Source organism: Notolepis coatsorum (assembly GCF_963971535.1).
Source record: "Notolepis coatsorum genome assembly, chromosome: 2".
In the NCBI taxonomy this organism is placed as follows: Eukaryota; Metazoa; Chordata; class Actinopteri; order Aulopiformes; family Paralepididae; genus Notolepis; species Notolepis coatsorum.
In genome coordinates this window covers 22,552,190-22,571,430 of record NC_140166.1, presented here as the reverse complement: position 1 = coordinate 22,571,430, position 19,241 = coordinate 22,552,190, and the positions used below count along the sequence as shown (strand labels likewise).

General features: G+C 40.8%; 1 protein-coding gene across 1 annotated transcript; it reads right to left on the bottom strand.

Annotated features, from left to right (window-relative positions):
• Positions 1 to 324: 324 nt before the first annotated feature.
• LOC311222837 (uncharacterized protein) lies at positions 325 to 18,485 on the bottom strand. Its single transcript, XM_084307472.1, has 9 exons — positions 18,345 to 18,485; positions 15,536 to 15,578; positions 15,272 to 15,421; positions 10,995 to 11,115; positions 7,735 to 7,947; positions 6,780 to 6,863; positions 5,886 to 6,027; positions 3,239 to 3,401; positions 325 to 764 (listed from the first exon to the last, which is right to left on the bottom strand). Coding segments are annotated over exons 2-9 (1,110 nt in total). The 5' UTR covers positions 15,538 to 15,578; positions 18,345 to 18,485; the 3' UTR covers positions 325 to 529.
• Positions 18,486 to 19,241: the final 756 nt, after the last annotated feature.

The following is a 19,241-nucleotide window of genomic DNA, read 5'->3' as shown; positions in this document are numbered from 1 at the left end:
CATTTCAAAATAACTGGAGGAACGCGCCGTGGCTCCCTCCTCCCCCTCAACACCAGCTGAAACTACTGTTTGGGCTCGGTGGGGTGGAGCACACAGCTGTGAAGGAAGGGTGCGCTGCGTTTACAACACAAGACAAAATGAGAGCAACACGGCATACTAATAATAATATATGAATTCAATCATCTTTTTAACGATTTTCTTGTTTTCATGATCGTGGGAAGACAAATTCATAATTGAACATTTTAACTAAATGAATCGCCCAGCTTGAAGACCAAGGAGGTTTAGGTTAGGGTTAGGGTGAGGTGTGAGGACCGATGAGGTTGAGGTTGAGGTTACGGTTAAGGTGAGGCGTGAGGACCGATGAGGTTACGGTTAGGGTTACGGTTAAGGTGAGGCGTGAGGACCGATGAGTTTACGGTTAGGGTTACGGTTAAGGTGAGGCGTGAGGACCGATGAGGTTACGGTTAGTGTTAAGGTGGGGGATTGGGTTTATACATGAGATACCAAGTTTTTAGGGAGTCGCCGACTTTCAACAGGTTCCCATGAATTTGCCGTATTCTTGTTTGATGCAGCCGTACACAGCGTGGTAAAAGTGCCTGTCCGGTGCCATGAGGTCGGTGACGATCTCGGTGTGGTCGACTTTTGGGAGGAGGAACAGGGAGACCTTCACCGAGAGCGAGTCGAGAAGCTCACAGAACCTGGTCGAAGATTCCGCAGGAACAATAATGTCAACGGTTCCATGGAGCAAAACGAAGGGTGGAACCCTGAGAACAAGAGGAGAAATACTTCATAAATAAACCAAACAAACATCAAATACATCGCACACTAAAGGAACACAGCAGCATTATGGGAAATGTGACTACGAAATAGCCTAGCTTAGCACAAATGAACGAAAGCGGATACGGACCACTAGCTTAGCTTAAAACTCGGGAGAGGTGTTTTTAGGCCAACAGCTAAGCTAGCTGGTCCGTATCCGCTTCCATTAATTTGTGCTAAGCTAGGCTTCGGACCAGCTGTTGTCAGAGTATCACAAGATTCCTCTCCTCCATAGACTAGACCAGCTGTTGTCTTAGCAGGAGCACAATATGCATATAGATATTCGATGTGTCTCTCTGCCAAGGCTGGAAGCATGCAGCGAGGACTCTTGTTTCACACTTTCACACAGCTGTGGCTGGTCGTCTCAGTTCGCTGCCGCACCTGCTGCACCCTCACGCACAGTGACCCTCGTTATGACAAAGTCTTTGTTTGTTTCCGAGGGCTGAGGGTTTGAAAGAAAAATCTGGCCCCAGCAGTGTTGGAGTACCCAAGTCCAGGACTCTGACTGATTTTCAGGACTCGTGACTCGACTTGGACTTGAGCACTGATGACTCTGACTTGGACTCAAGCATTGACTGCATTCAGACTCGGAAGGTGCAGACGAGGACCAATATTGGGTCCTGACCCATTGTTTAAGACTCAGGGACATAAAGGATTCCTTAGTACAGAGTTTAAAGTGGCTTATAAACAGCTGTAGTTTTCATAAAATAATGATTTTGGTTTTACTTAATAGCAAACGTGAGATATTCAAACAAGCGAACTAGCTGGACATTGCTAACAGCTAGATATTTAGGAGTCGCTAACATTATTTCCAGGAACAAAAGCATTCATTCTGTTACATCATTGATGCTTGAAATGTCTGAGCTTCCACGTTAACATATGGTTTTGTTTAGTTTTTTGAGGTTTAAAGTAGCAAATAGTGCTGAATGTGAATTATGGTCAATCCATTAGCTAGCGAGCTAATGTTCAAACTGTACATTAACAATGTTACGCAACATTGAACATTTGTTCAATTTAGTTAAAGAGGCCAAGTGCTAGCTTAGTTACAATGTGCTGTACATTTCATTCTGGAAAGCATTTCATTGGACGCAAAATTTGTATACGCCCTGTGCAGGATGACTCTTAAACATATTTTAAAATTGGTTTCCAGGAAATTACAAACACAAGATACCATTAACACATTGGGTGCCAGTCAGTATGCCCATCTTTACCACTCTCTGCCACCGCTGTAACCCTATGGAGTGGCTCACCTTCTTTGCAGGGCTATATCTTTTTAAATATTATAGCTATATCGACATTACTATGGCCCATTCAACATCGGGTATCTATCGTTCCGGATTTGGGAACGTTATATTTTTCCATTCATACATTGTCGTGTTAGTACCGTCGAGAATATAAGTATGTTTTTAGACTGTATAGCAGTCATTCCTAGAACGCGCGTTATAGGCCCCGACGCGTATTATACATTATCGTTTGGCGTTTCGTCCCTATACACGCTATATAAAAAATTTCAAAAGCATATGATCGCTATACATTATGCTCCATCATGCGTGAAGGAAAGGGGGGGGGGGTCGTTTATGATTCCTTGATTGTGACTAACGGCTTTCTTTAGTAAGACACCATACGTTGATCGGATAGATTGCAATGAAATAAATGGACAATCGAGCTGGAAATAACGTTAGATTCCTCTTACCTCTGGCCGATGCGTCTGGAGAAAAAAAATTCCAATTATTTGACGTCGATCTGCTAGATCCATTTTCCATTTGTATGACGCAATAAACGCCGAAAGCATATTGATTCTTGTGTCTCGAAAGCGATCCAATGCACTCGAGGTGTGTATATTGATCCACGTAACAACATATCTCTGGCGGAGCTTTTTCCCCGATGCACCGAGCGCCACTTCCGGTTTAGAGTGGAGTGTAACTCGCCCGAAATCCACCAGGCGGCGGTATTGAGGCGTTGCAATATCAGACAAGGTCCAGCTGGCTCCCGGAGGCTTCCTGGATGAATTATGAATGCGAATAGCAAATAAGAGAAATAACGGTCATAACAACGAGTTTACTAAAACGAGTTTGATAAAAGATCATAAACATCTATTTTGATTTCATGGGGCCTTTAAATCCGTTTATAAAAATCAAATACCTTTTTATAAAAGTATCATTTGAACATGAATTCATAATCAAGAGTGCTCTCTTTGATTGACAGTAGCTAGCGTTAGCTGCAACATTCGGTAGCTGATGTTAGATTTTTGTGTAGCTAATATTAGCGGTAATGTTAGCCAGCGACACAAGAAGACACGTTAAGATGCTTTGCATTGTGGGCTAGATGAGGAGGACTGACATCAAACACGGGGGGGGGGGGGGGCATATTTAATACAGTCCCCGTTGTCTCTGATGAAGTGGAGACCATGGCATCATCCTACCTTCTCAGTTTGTCCTCGGTGAACGTCTTCATTAAGTGAGTGGGTGAGTAGTAGGGGAAGTTCTCCACTCCGTTCATGGCTTTGTGCATGGTGGAGACGTACTCCACTGCTCTCATCCGCTCATGCTCATAATGATCCATGATGTTGTACACACCACTCAGACCTGGTCACACCAACAACAAAAGGAAGATGGAAGAGATACGTTAACAAGAAGTCTCTCTTTCCAACAACGTCTTTTTGGCCACTCAGTGGTGGAAGAAGTACACAGTTCCTTTACTTAAGCAAAAGTAGAAATACTACTTTAATGATAAATGCGTACTCTGGTAAAAGTAAAGTCCTCGATTCAAATTCTACTTAAGTAAAAGTAGAGAAATTTTGCAGTACACTAACTATTGTTTAGGTATTTTGCAGTACACTAGATATTGTTTAGGTATTTTGCAGTACACTAGTTAATGTTTAGGTATTTTGCAGAACACTAGTTAATGTTTAGGTATTTAGCAGTACACTAGTTAATGTTTAGGTATTTAGCAGTACACTAGATATTGTTTAGGTATTTTGCAGAACACTAGTTATTGTTTAGGTATTTTGCAGTACACTAGTTATTGTTTAGGTATTTTGCAGTACACTAGATATTGTTTAGGTATTGTTGGGGAAAATGTGTATGGGGTGGACTAGTTTAATATAGGTCAACTAGCAGTGCTGAAAGACGGTCTGGCTGACGTTCTTAAAACAACTTGGACAGAGGGACATTTCAGTACGGCACGTTGTGTGCTGGTAATCTCGGACATCGTATCGCTTTCATATCTTGTTCTTTTCTCTCTTTCATACATACACAGCACACACACACAGACACAGCACACACACACAGACACACAGACACACACAATACACACATACAATACACATACGTCTGTACGCAGACGCACACACACACAGACACACACACACATACACACACACACACACACACACACACACACATCTCACTCTCTCTTCAATGTTCTTAAATGTTTTACATCATATCGTGTGTGGACATCATATCTTGTTTATCTCTCTTCATGTTCTTAATGTTCTTATCTCTCTCCGATGTTAAATCTACGTATCATCTTAATGTACGTCATGTCAGATCTGACATGATATGATACGTCATCATATCTGTCATGGGGGGGCAGGACTGAGAGGGGATTTAGGGGACAGGCAGAGGGATTGAGAGTAGAGTGTTTTTTGTTCAAGCTGTGGTGATCCTCTGCTCGACCCATAGCTCTTGCTGTTAAGAACTTCTTTTCTTAAATAAATTACCTACTTGTTACAATTGGAAATATCGTCTCCTGCTGTGTTAAACAACCTTCAGCCACAACAGTATTTTGCAGTACACTAGATATTGTTTAGGTATTTTGCAGTACACTATATATTGTTTAGGTATTTTGCAGTACACTAGATATTGTTTAGGTATTTTGCAGTACACTATATATTGTTTAGGTATTTTGCAGAACACTATATATTGTTTAGGTATTTTGCAGTACACTAGTTATTGTTTAGGTATTTTGCAGTACACTAGTTAATGTTTAGGTATTTTGCAGTACATTATATATTGTTTAGGTATTTTGCAGTACACTAGATATTGTTTAGGTATTTTGCAGTACACTAGTTATTGTTTAGGTATTTTGCAGTACACTAGTTATTGTTTAGGTATTTTGCAGTACATTATATATTGTTTAGGTATTTTGCAGTACACTATATATTGTTTAGGTATTTTGCAGTACATTATATATTGTTTAGGTATTTTGCAGTACACTATATATTGTTTAGGTATTTTGCAGTACACTAGATATTGTTTAGGTATTTTGCAGAACTCTAGCTAATGTTTAGGTATTTTGCAGTACACTAGTTAATGTTTAGGTATTTTGCAGTACACTAGATATTGTTTAGGTATTTTGCAGTACATTATATATTGTTTAGGTATTTTGCAGTACACTAGTTAATGTTTAGGTATTTTGCAGTACACTAGATATTGTTTAGGTATTTTGCAGTACACTAGATATTGTTTAGGTATTTTGCAGTACATTATATATTGTTTAGGTATTTTGCAGTACACTATATATTGTTTAGGTATTTTGCAGTACACTAGATATTGTTTAGGTATTTAGCAGTACACTAGATATTGTTTAGATAAAAAGTGTTCCCACACCAAACCATTCCAGTTCAAACGGTAGGCGATACTGCCACCTGGCAGGATTCGATCGTCATTGCAATTGTAACGTAGGCAGATGAGCCAGGGAGGCCCAGGGAGCTCCGGCTGAGTGTATAGAACGGGGATCAAAGGACACTCGTTATTGCGCTCAAGCGTTGGCGGCAAAACAAGAGTATACAAATTTTTGGTGCAGAAAGTGTTAATGCCAGCGTGAGCTCCCACTGCTTAATAACTCATCTTAATGCCAGAGTCAGCTCCCACTGCTTAATAACGCCTCTTAATGCCAGCGTGAGCTCCCACTGCTTAATAATGCTAGAATGTGAACCTCATTGTGTAAGAGCTCACATAAACATTTTCTGGCTTCACAAAGTCACAGCTCCATTCATTGTCTATGGAGCAACACCAGATTTTACATCCCAGTGACATCACGGATTGGAGGGTTCTGCCACCGCTTACCGATAACTCCTCTTAATGCCAGCGTGAGCTCCTGCTGCTTGACCGTCTCTATGAAGAGCTCTTCTCGGCTGTCGATGAGGAAGAGGCTCGTCAGTGCACACAAATGTGCACCTGCCGAATGACCGATTAGCACTATGTTGTCCTACGGAGAGAGGAAAGGGTCAAAAGTGCATTTGATGACCAATAACTCTTGAATTAATTCAAACCTTTATTTAAGTGTTGATGGGATCATTGAGGATCATTGAGGTTGCCCGTACTTTTTTACAATGACGTCGAGATACACACATTTTAAATAAACAGGACAAAACACAAGATGAAACAATAAATAAAAGAAGGCATAATCTGAACAAATACACAGTGAAACAGAATGGTTTGTGATCATGGTTATAAACAAAGGCTGTGAGAGTATCTGTAGGGTGTGTTGAAGGTATACCTCACATACATGATTTTGAGAGGCCATAAGATGTTTATGTGAGCTCTATGTGAGGTTTTCATTCTGGTTCAGGCCTTCTAGCAATGCTAGAATATAAACCTCATTTGTGTGTAAGAGCTCACATAAATATTTTCTGGCTTCACAAAGTCAGAGCCCAGTCACTGTCTATGGAGCAGCACCAGATTTTACATCCCAGTGACATCACGGATTGGAGGGTTCTCTCTCTGAATTCTAGCTTTAGGAGAGAGTGATGCATGTTCACAGATACTGAACTGTCCTGGGGCAAAGGAATAACATAATGTGCATTCTTAAAATGGGTGACAATCCCCTTTAAGCCACAAGTTTAGTCAGGAGTTGAGGAGTTGTAAGGCATTTATTCTACTTGGTAACAATCATAACGAATAATCAAGGTTGTTATGACAATCAGCCTGTTTTTCCTCCTGTTCATGAAAATCACTCACTTTGTCAAAGTTGAACTTCTGCCCGCTCTCTCTTGCCCAGACCAGGCAGTCAGCGATGTCTTGGACCATACATAAAACATTACCCTGCGAGGAAAGGACTGTTTAAAACCCACACAATACCATTTCTACTTCTAAGTAGAGTGCTATCAGACAAGGATAAGACTTCTCAGATAAGAGTGCTATCAGACAAACATTGATCTCCCCGACTACTTCCATCCTCAGCTCTGGAAACATAAGCAGACCTGTGACTCGAAATGAATGGAGTGAGACGTGGAATTGCTGATACCAGTAAAAGTAGAGGAGGGTAGTACTTTGGCTCGTTTCAACATCAAATTGAGTCAATATCGAAATTTACATTCCTGATACTTTATGAGTATTTTCATTTTAGGGAACTTTATACTTTTACTCCATTACATTTCAAAGGAAATATTGTACCTTTTATAATATATACATAATATATACAAAATAAGAAATGTATGAAGATTATATACTTTCACATTTGAAGCCTGTCAACTTCAAGAGGACGTTATCAGAGCAGCATAACTGGACCACATACCACTTTAACACAACCTATAGAGGTGTAGAATGTGTACTTCTACTTTAGATACATAAGTACATTCAATAGCAAATACTTCTCTACTTTTACTTAAGTCGAATTTGAATGGAGGACTTTTACTTTTACCAGAGAATTTATCAGAGTATTTCTACTTTTACTTAAGTAAAGGAACTGTGCACTTCTTCCACCACTGCTGATCGCCCTCTTAGTGTCTCTTAGATTAGATTCAAATGTATTGTCATCATAACAGCACAAGTACAGTACAACGAAAAGAGGTTTGGTATCCAACCAGAGTGCAAATGTAACAGTAAAGTGAATTAACAACATTCAATGTACAAGTGATTAAATGTGATATATATATATAAACAATAACATGGTGTGGTGCTGTGGCGTGCTTGCCTTTGGATAGGTGCAGTAGTCGGGGCAGACGACCGTGGCGCTCAGCTCCTTGGCCATCTGCATGGCCAGCAGACAGTATATGGTCCTGTCTCCAGAGCCCCACGCTCCGCCGTATATGAAGACCACCAGGGGCACCGAGGAGTCCCCGGACCGCTCCGTCGTGGGAGAGTAGTACAGGTCCAGCTTGTTGCCTCTTCGGCCAAACATGATGCCCTGTGAGGAGTCCAGACGGACAGAGTTGTTCAGATAATACTACATTTTTCGATGCCCTGTGAGGAGTCCAGACGGACAGAGTTGTTCAGATAATACTACATTTTCCATCGTTTTTTGCGGTATAAAGGTATTTGATGGCATTTCGTTTTCCAGTACAATGTGATACAACATATTTTTTATGTCGTTATCTCCTGTAATACAATCGTTGTAACTGAGGGGTACAATTCCCTGACTGTATTGATAAGTATGGTATCATTAAACCACTACCGCTTTATGTACTTTAACTACTGGCCATACAGTACACGATATCTAAATATGATGAACACTTTCCCACAATGAAATCGGGTCCACACAAAGGTAATAATCAAATATTTAATATATAGCAAAGGGTACATATAACATTCACTATTACGTTTATGATTTGAATGCACTTGTAAGGCAAATGAGTACTCGTAGGCAAATCAACACTGAATGTCCAATCTCTGGTTACGCAGGAAGCAAGTATACAACCTGGCTCTTAGGGAATTATAACGATGGCACACTTAATGATTATAGCTGGATATACTGTAGGGGTCCTCCCGGTTGTAAGCCGGTAGGGGGGGTAGGAGAGCCATCGGCAGTATCCCGTCTGGTCAACGATGTCTAGGGAGACTTCACGTACAGAAGACAGTGCAGTAGAATCTTGATCCACAGATGAATACACCTTGGCTCTCTTGTAGGCTGTAGCTGTAGCTGTAGCTCCACAGTGAAGAAGAAGCGGGGCGACCTCAGTCTGGTCTGAGCGCCGTCTCACCTTGACTCCTCTCGGGGTAAATCCAACACTCACCGGTGTTGGCGATTATCCGCTCCACAAATCAAAGTACCAAAGCAAATATATATTCCATGCCGCATAGGGCTCAGCAGTCGTCGGGTAGGTAATCCAATGTACAGGTCCACTCGGTCCTCGCCTAGAACTCCTCGGATGAAAGCACCACGTGTGGTCTGCCCAACCTGGTTAAGACTCTAGATAACACGAGGAAGCGACGGGGATGCTGCTCACTTTAGAACTCTAACCGCACGATGCACCATACACGATAGACTATTATTACTTAATAGAAATACGGTGCCAAACTCTGACAATTCAGCTATTAATTCGCACGAGGTCTCAATGCTATTCTAAGGCCAAACAGGCCATACTACACCGCACGCGGTATCGTGGGGTGAGGCTTCACGTTCTGTTACTTAGTTGGGTAGAAGGGTAAAGGACTAAGGGATAAGAGGTCTTCTACATTTACTTGCGCCATATTTATATGCACGGTGAACAAATAGTGCCACTCTCCTTTCGGTAGCCGTATTCCTGCGCAGAGCCGGGGCTAGTAGGGACATGTTTCGTCGGTACCATTGAACTTGGCTCCAAGGGGCTTGTCCCCTGGCGCCAGGTCCTTGTCCAATAAGAGAATGAACTATTATGGGCTATAGTAGACTAAAGGGATATTCCGTGTATATGTACAAGGAATATACAGGGTGATATATCAAGAAATATGAACAGCAAGAATTCTAGGGCTCAATGAATCCAAAATGTTAATGTGGTTAGAAGTGGTGGAGAGAATAAAAGCTAGCCTATAATGGTGATGTCTGGTTAGGAGTGAGGGATAATGGAGGTACTATCCAAGAGGGGGTCCGGGAGGGGGGGATTTGAGCTGGAGCATATGTGTGTAGGGTTTTAGAAAATAGGTATTCGGGGTATATTATATACTAACATTTATATAATTGTAACTTTGCTGGATATACACGGTATACGGTTAAAATGTTATTATTGACTATTTTTGTTTTATCCTGTTTCTGTACTTGCATATATTTTAACCACCTTTACTGAAAGTTTCATTATACATTGTGTGTTGAGTACTGACTTTTAATAAGTTTTGTTTTGCAATAATAAAAAAAATTAAAAAAAAAAAAGGAATATACAGGGGATATCAAACGATATACAAATACTATTCAATATATATCCAAAAATAAATATATATATTCGGTTTAATCTGATCCTTCACAACAATCGTCATGGTGTTGTTTCGTTCAAAATTATCTGTTCAGATTTTTTTTTACTTAAAATGTACAGTGTATATTTTTAAGACTTGTATACATACACATGTACTGTATACATGTATACATAATGGATCCATGATGGTACACCTTGATATTCAATAAACCTCCCAGTCCTACATGGATCCATGACAGTATACCTTCATATTCAGTAGATCTCCCAGTCCTACATAGATCCATGACGGTTTTTACCTTCATATTCAGTAGATCTCCCAGTCCTACATGGATCCATGACGGTATACCTTGATAATCAGTAGACCTCCTAGTCCTACATGGATCCATAACAGTATACCTTCATATTCAGTAGATCTCCCAGTCCTACATGGATCCATGACGGTTTTTACCTTCATATTCAGTAGACCTCCCAGCCCTACATGGATCCATGACGGTTTTTACCTTCATATTCAGTAGACCTCCCAGCCCTACATGGATCCATGACGGTATACCTTGATAATCAGTAGACCTCTTAGTCCTACATGGATCCATAACAGTATACCTTCATATTCAGTAGATCTCCCAGTCCTACATGGATCCATGACGGTTTTTACCTTCATATTCAGTAGACCTCCCAGCCCTACATGGATCCATGACGGTTTTTACCTTCATATTCAGTAGACCTCCCAGCCCTACATAGATCCATGACGGTATACCTTGATAATCAGTAGACCTCCTAGTCCTACATGGATCCATAACAGTATACCTTCATATTCAATAGACCTCCCAGCACTAGTCTGATGCTTATTTTGGGCAAACTGGGATAACTGGGAGATATTGGTGTTTTTCTGATATCTGGGACACGTGGCTTCAAACGGGACTTGTCTCAAACAGACCCTGAAGTCTAGCCAGTCCTGTCCCACATAATCTACCAGTACACAAAGAGTCTCTATACATAGTAACATGTACCAGTGCTATTTTCATATCTCGTCTTTAATTGTTGTATTAGGGCATCATTACACAGTACACACCTTTTCATAATGCCTACTGTTTTCCTCATTCTTGTACCACGACTTCCACTGAAAGTACAGTTTTCCGTACTGCAGGTATTTCAGTGTCTCCAGTACAGCTCTGGCCAAACAATATATTCGCCTGAGGGGGAAGAAGACAACATACTGTATCAAATAATATTCCTTTATAAATGAATTAATGAATGATTTGATTTACGTGTCACAACACACAAGTGACCAAACGAGACACCAATACAATAAACAATATTTCAGCTTCCAGTACCATGACTATAAACACTATACATTAAGATAAGATAAGATATTGCTTTATTGATCCCCTTGGGGAAATTCAGGCATCATAGAAGCATGGGGGGGGGAGGGGGGAGGGGAGGTACAGGTAGCAGGAGACATGATTCAGGCATCATAGAAGCATGGGGGAGGGGGGAGGGGAGGTACAGGTAGTAGGAGACATGATTCAGGCATCATAGAAGCATGGGGGAGAGGGGAGGGGAGGTACAGGTAGTAGAACTTAAGACATGATATAGGTCAGTGGTTCTCAAACTACGGGTCGCGACGCAAATTGGGGTTGCGGGTAGGTGACAGTGCATTGGCAAGTATAAAAAAAAATAAAAAAAATGTTCTGGCAACATATTCTGGCTAAATATGCCTTGTTTTATAAATGTGTATTGATAACATAGTGCTGTGCTGTAATAAAATGTTCTAATAAATATGTATGAGCAAGTTCAACAACGTGTGCTTTTATTTTGATATTTCTTAATTCCACGTTGAAATTACGTGGAATTACATTAACTCATTCTGCGCCAATCACGAAAAAAGTTGGGTTAACTCGCCATGCATTGAGCACCAATCACGAGAAATCTCGGGTTTTAATCGTTATTTCTTTTATTAGCTATATCCATTCATTTTTCATCCATCCAGCCTGATGTTATCATTGGGAATGGGTCTGAGCTCGCAAAGGGCAAATACCGCCACCTACGCCTTCCAGTCGGTATTGCACTCCATTAGAAACGATGTCGTTTATTTTCTGGGCCGATCTGAGCCGTGCGGGCGGGGTTTAAATACTCCGGCAGGATGAGCGTACATCTACTAGGATGCCCCCCCCCCTCGTTCATATGCAATGCCGGACAACGTGGGATGGACCTCCGCGGACAGTATTTGGAATGGCGATCAGATAATTGGATTATTTTTTTTGCATTACATCAGAGACAAGGTAAGAACACTATATATCAAATCTTGCGTTGATCTGATATTTCTTTCTCCTGCGATCGAAGCTGTCTGTGTGGACTGTGTTGTGCTGTGTACCGTTGGTGGCGGTGGGGGGGGGGGGGAGCGCCCTGCTACAAGCCCCATTTCATGGGTGCATGAGGAAGGATAATAACGATAATCTAGCATTGATTTCAGGAAGATTCGATAATCAGGCGAAAAATGACAACGTGTATAGTGGCTATTATCGCGTCTTTTCCTGGGATTACTAAGAATCACCCAAACTATACTCATATTCAATACGGTATAAAACGGAAATGTACGGATGAAAAAACAATCTGTTTTGTGCATGTTGACTGGAAGCTACTCTCACAATCGACGGTGTTATTAGACCCATAGCTATAATATAAAATATATTTTAAGCACTCACAAGTGAACAAAGCGCCCCATTGACTTACAGCGCTGGTGTTCTACCCAGAAGGTAGACAGCGACCCCTGGCGCTGAATGAGTTAAGTGTGGGGTCTTAAAAAAAATCCTAAATAAAATGGGGTCGCGGTATGAAAAAGTTTGAGAACCCCTGGGCCCTGATATAGGTCATAGAATTATAGTACAATGGAGAAGTGAAAATAAAAATAGAATAAAAATAGGCAGTGTAAACAATATAACAATATAATTAACTCTGGACATGCGCATATGGGCAAGTAGGCAGTGTAAAAAGGTCAAAGTGCAAGATGAGGGTATGTATGTTATATTTGCCCTACAATAAATATAGTAAAAATATACTGTATATATGTAAGGGATAATGTATAGCTACGAGGTCATTGTCGCAAAATAATTGACCGACACCGACACAGAGTTCTGGAACACCGAGGCGCAGCCGAGGTGTTCTAAATGCAGTGAAGGTCAATTATTTTGTGACAATGACCAAGTATAGCTATACATTATCCCACTTATTACATGGCTAACTTACTAACAATATACCTAATTCATTTTACACCATCGACAAGACGAGATCAAATGCAGACGCAGTTGTTCTGTGGCTCCTCTGTCATCGGCAGGTGTGGACGTGATTGAACCTGATGTAGTGCAGCTGTGCGAGATAAAGCTGGGAACGAGGTTATAGCTTTCGTGACTGCGATCAAAATGCTTGATTGTGATTGGTCAATAGCGCTCTGTTGCCCATAACAGCGGTCATTATTGCGCCGTTGCCCATAGCAGCGGTCCGTTATCGAGAAATAATTGACCGCTGCTAGGGGTAACGGAGCGCTATTGACCAATCACAATCAAGCATTTTGGCGAATGTTAAAACGCTATGTAATAAGATCTAATAATAAAAAAATGCTAAATGCTAAAAATATGCTCAGATGAAGTAAGTATACAGTGTATATATATATATATAGAGAGAGAGAGAGAGAGAGAGAGAGAGAGAGAGAGAGAGAGAGAGAGAGAGAGAGAGAGAGAGAGAGAGAGAGAGAGAGAGAGAGAGTATTTACAGTATAATGATTTTTCCACAACACTATATTTTTCTCCATTAGAGAGAGTGAGTTATTAGAGAGTTAACATGTAACAAATGCAGCAAATCAAGTCACTTTGCTTTTATTTATGGCACGTTAGACGTGTTTCTTGCCATCAGATTTTAGTATTGGGGAAATTCTCAGATACCAATATTCTACTTGAACCTGGTATCGGTCCGATATCCGATACCAGTATCCGTATTGGTGCATCTCTAGTACCAGTAAACACAGACAAAAATAATAAAACATAATAGGTAAATAAATATCTTTCTTTTAGCCCAAGCTTGTTCTGTAAAGTCAGCGATAGCAGATGTTTTGTGTTTTGTGAGTTGGAACACAGAGAGACCACAACTGAAACCACCCATAGGCTGCATCACATTGCCTGAACTACAGTAGAACCTCTACTGTTCCCTTTATTACACACTAGATACTTAACACACAAATACCTTAGTGATTCATAGTATCCATGTACAATATGTTATTTTTTCATAGACACAATAAAGATTTACCACAGAAACATATATTATTCTCTACAGTATTTCTGTAGTGGAATATTACAGAAATGTATAGTGTGACTGTGTATAGTATTCCTGTGTTCTCGTATACTACAATGTAGGTGTAGTATATGATTTAGTTTATTTAATAATTATTAAAATACATTACATGTTACAACAAGTCATGCATCCTAAAATGATCAAGGATAGCACAAAAAAGTCACAGACTTATTTACATTGTGGTCCTTGGTCTCAGCAGCACATGGTATTTACATAAACATGTATTACACATATTATCATCAGCCTACAGTATATTGCTAAAAAATATAATTAAAAAGTAAAATACAACATTATTAATAAAATATGTACAAAATGTACAGACACACTAAAACTACACTACATTAAAACTGGAACCTTCCTTAGTTACTCTGGGACATTTTCTAGGAGCCATTTCCTAACGTTCACCTTGAAACTATACAGGTTCAAGATCTGTTTGGTGGTCAAAGGCAACTCATTCCACTCCTGTGCTCCTTTGTGAGCAAATGAGCACTGTCCCATCTTTGTTCTACACCTTGGAGGATGCAGGTTTGCTATGCTAGATCTCGTTCTGTGGCTGTGTGATTCACTAACACTACGGAAAATAGTTACTAAAATATTTGGGGGCCCTGTTATTTATTATTTTGTGTACCATGTTGAGCCTAAGCTGGGTTACTCTGGTAGCCAGTTGAGCTCCTGAAAATGTCTCCTCCCAACATGATCACGAGGGCCTAGGCCCATCACAACCCTGATCAGCTTATTCTGTGACACCTGTAGTTTCATCTTTAATGAAGCTGACAGTCCCCCAAACCAGGCTACACTAGCATAATCAAAATGACACTGCACCAGGCTGTTGGCCAGTAAGGCATTCCTTGTCAAGTAGATTGGCCTTTCTAGCCAAAAACCTGGTGCGGGCATTGAGTCTATACTAGTGATTCACAAGTGTAGTTCTGTAGTAAATGATGCGAGCGGAATAAAACAACACAGGAATACTATAGTTGTACTACTCCGATAGGGGATGATTATTACCTTGGTTTCAGTGCCTCTATGTACTTCTTGTAGCCAGGCTTGTTGGGCCAACCGTACAGCCACTGGGCAACTAGCGAGATGGAGTAGGGAAGACCCACGAGCAAGGCACCGGCTGCCACAGGCAGGGAGATCTGGCATTTCCCCCCAAGCCTTTAAGTACAAAAGCACAGGACATCTTAGTACTCAATGTTGATTTCAGGAAACTCTTTTAGAAATGTATATTTTATTTGCAGGGAATTGATGAAAACATAAAAAACTTCTTACATGTTTTAACTTGGTTATGATGCTTTGTCTCTGGGATTGAGTTCTATAGAAAAACAACATGAATGTATTGGTTAATTAAGGGCCCTATTGTATACTTTTAGTGTGGCCTGTCTCTTGTCACAGATTGGGAATCGTTTCAGTTCATCCCCCAGTTCAACTCTTACATCAGAGTTGAGATAATGGAAGAGGGAATTATAAGCCCTGCTGGTCTCTGACAAGAACAAGTTACAGGTTGAAAAAGCCCTCAGCTCGGAACTAGGCAAAATCTGCATATGGCTCGCCGACAACAAACTATCATTACACATGGGCAAAACAGAGTCCATTCTCTTCGGTTCAAATAACAAACTCAGCAAGACCGACGGCTTCTCGGTTACAGTGGGTGACAATATTGTCACAAGGAAAGATGAAATTACCTACCTGGGTTCCATCCTAGAGGCTAATCTTTCCTGTAACAAAATGGCATCCAATGTAATAAAAAAAGTCAACCAACGAACTCGATTCTTGTACCGGATCTCCTCTCTGGTAAACAAGAATACCCTGAAGACTCTGGCAGGAGCACTCATTCAAGGGTACTACGACTATGCTTGCACCTCATGGTACCAAAGCACCTCAAAGGCACTAAAAAACAAATTACAAACATCTCAAAACAAGCTAGTCAGACTACTGCTTGACCTGACTCCTAGAACCCACCTCACCCCTGCCCACTTTGACAACCTAGGATGGCTTAGAGTAGACGACAGAGTACAGCAACTTGCAATGGGCCTGGTCTACAAGATACACTACGCGACCAAGGTACCCATGTACATGTCAAAATACTTCCCAAAGGTCAGTGAATACCACGATCACAACACCAGAGGGAGCTCCACAAATCATGTTAAACCCAGATTCGGCTCAAACAAGGGACTAAACACGTTTCGCAATTATGCCACATCAATGTGGAACGCCCTACCCAAAGCTGTAAAGGAATGTGAATCACTACCCACTTTCAAAAACACTCTCAAAGAACACCTACGGGAGACTGCAATTCAAAACTGGCCCCTACAAATGTCCTAACCCAGTTGTACAGTAAATGACCAAGTATGGCTTTGTCAGTATTACAATGTACAGTGTCGCCCCCCCCCCCCCCTACCCAACCCCCCCCCCCCCCCACCTCCAATGTACAGCCCCCACCCACCCAACCCCACCCCACCCACCCAACCTCCCCCAATGAACAGTTTCTACGTAAAATGTATATACACTCTTTTTCTGGACACTTTTTGTATCACAAACAGTACTGTATTTGCAAATCATGTCATAAATGTATAGATGTAGCAGTACTGTCTATCTGTATGTCATGTATGTCATATATGTTATGATGAATTGAAAATGGGGGACCCTGATGTAAACAAGACGAAAGTCTTTCTCTGGTCTGCATCCCCTTAACAATTGTATGTATTGAGCTGTACTGTACCCATTCTGCAATCTGTTAATAAACTTTTCAATCAATCAATCAATCAATCAATCAAGCATTGTTTGTGATGCTGTTCAAAAGGGACCCAAACCTGACCAAGGTTCTTGACCTGGCATTCTGTGCAACTGGGGGTAACGGCTCCCTCCTACCTTTGGTCAATGGTCTCTAACTACACACACCCTCAAGACCCCTACGCTCTGCATCTTCTGGCCACCTCAGACCCACTCCTATCCGAGCTCCTGGGAGGTCATCGAAACAACACAGGCTATTCTCTCTCCTCACTCCACGATGGTGGAATGAACTTCCCACCACAATCTCAGGGCAGAAGAAACCCACCCTCCTGCTGACTTGTTGTTCACAATTTCTAAGTCACTTTGGATAAAATCATCAGCTAAATAACTAAAAGTAAAAATGTAAATGGCTCTTTACAGGTTACTACAGCATGTTGTGAGAGTTATGAAGGTGTTTTCTTGTTGTTGTTTTTTTAGATCCGTATCCGCTTCCATTGATTTGTGTAAAGCTAAGCTAGTTTACACTCGGATAGTTTACAAAAGATGTAGCCTCTCTCTACTGTATGTGAAGTTGCATTAAGTGTAGCAGTGCATGCGACCCCTGCTGGGATACAGTAGGTTGTGACAGTAGCTACATATTGATACAATGTTGTGACAGTAGCTACATATTGATACAATGTTGTGACAATAATTCATATTGATACAATGTTGTGACCGTAGGCTACATATTGATACAATGTTGCAACCGGAGAACACAACAATGAACGTTTCTAACTATGACTGCAACGTCGTTTGTTTGGTAAACAGCTCGGTGTCGCCTTGGTTTGCGGATGATAAATCACCGCTATGTCACTCTGTATGATAGCATGTACAATAATGCTGTATACCCGCATTCTGTCTGTACATACCTGCATATATCTGTAGGCTACTCTTATTAGTTACGCTGCTGGCCTGTATGACTACTAGTGTCTTTATACCTGTATCACATAATAATAATAATAATAATAATAATAATAATAATAATAATAATAATAATAATAATAATAATAATAATAATAATAATACAACTCAGTACATGCACCCGATTAGCACTATTACTCAGTAGTAGTACTCATATAATATAGTATTATTTTATACCCGGTTTAATACATTGTATATTACTATTGCACTTAGTTAAATGTTCACTCATTCAAAACGTACAACTCAATTTTCGTTGTACTGTTTAATGACAATACATTTTAATCGAATGTAATCTATGTCAGTAAAAACGGTGTCTCGCTGTTCTGTTCAGTCAAGGTTACAATGAGAGCATCCGCGAATACAATGAAGACATATAAGATATAGCTACCGAGAATATGCAGCCTCTTATATCCTCTCATCCCAGAGCGGCGAGACATTCATATTTCATATCATCTCTGTAGTTAATTCACAGCAGATTGTTTTATTGGATGAATTATCAGTGTCTACTGTACTAAACAATACAGTAGTAACTCTAGCCGCTGTGCTACTGTAATAAAATGCCGACAAACCCGGAAATACACTACTGTTCTTCCTCTACTGGAGGATCATATTACATGTCTACTGTGTGTGTGGCGCCTCCGGTGGCCAGTGGTGTAAATACTAACAGTTATAATTTCTCGTTAGCTAATATAATCAATAGTATGCAGCTGCAGAGCCGCAGAGCGGCTTTGGTCCAACATTAAAACGTCAAAGTAGAACTATTCCTGCCTCTTCCTGGGCGGCGTTGAAGGCGGAAAGCCCAATAGTATGCAGCTGCAGAACGTCAGACCGCAGCGCTTAGAAGCAGTGGTGCGTTGTTAATATGGACTGAGCCGGCACGCAGGATAATGACGCCGCGCGCACGCGCGGTCCCGCGCGCATGCGCATATGTTCCCTCGCGCACATGTATAATAATACACTTTGTTTGTATAGCCTTTCATACAGAAACTGCAGCTCAAAGTGCTTCACAACAGAAGAAAGACAGGCATAAAATGAGCACATAAAGTGCAGACATATAAAATCAGTTTTTCACATTAGGATCTAACATCCCAACAGGCAACCTTGTTTATGGTTTGATTCAGTACAAGATTAAGCAGTGAATCACATTGAATAATAACATGATTATGTCTTGATGTCTGATGGACTCTGTAAGACTGTAAACACGCATTTGTCATGTCTCATCAATCATGAACCACGATTATTTTCAAGAGAAACAAAACAGGCAAATAACCTAGCTAGTCAATCT

What these genes read in the sequence shown, in the direction of transcription:
- LOC311222837 (XM_084307472.1), bottom strand. An exon ending in GGCATTAAGAGGAGTTATCG is followed by an intron (nt 3,402 to 5,885) that starts GTAAGCGGTGGC and finishes TGGTGTGACCAG; the next exon opens with GTCTGAGTGGTGTGTACAAC. An exon ending in ACCGAGGACAAACTGAGAAG is followed by an intron (nt 765 to 3,238) that starts GTAGGATGATGC and finishes TCTTGTTCTCAG; the next exon opens with GGTTCCACCCTTCGTTTTGC.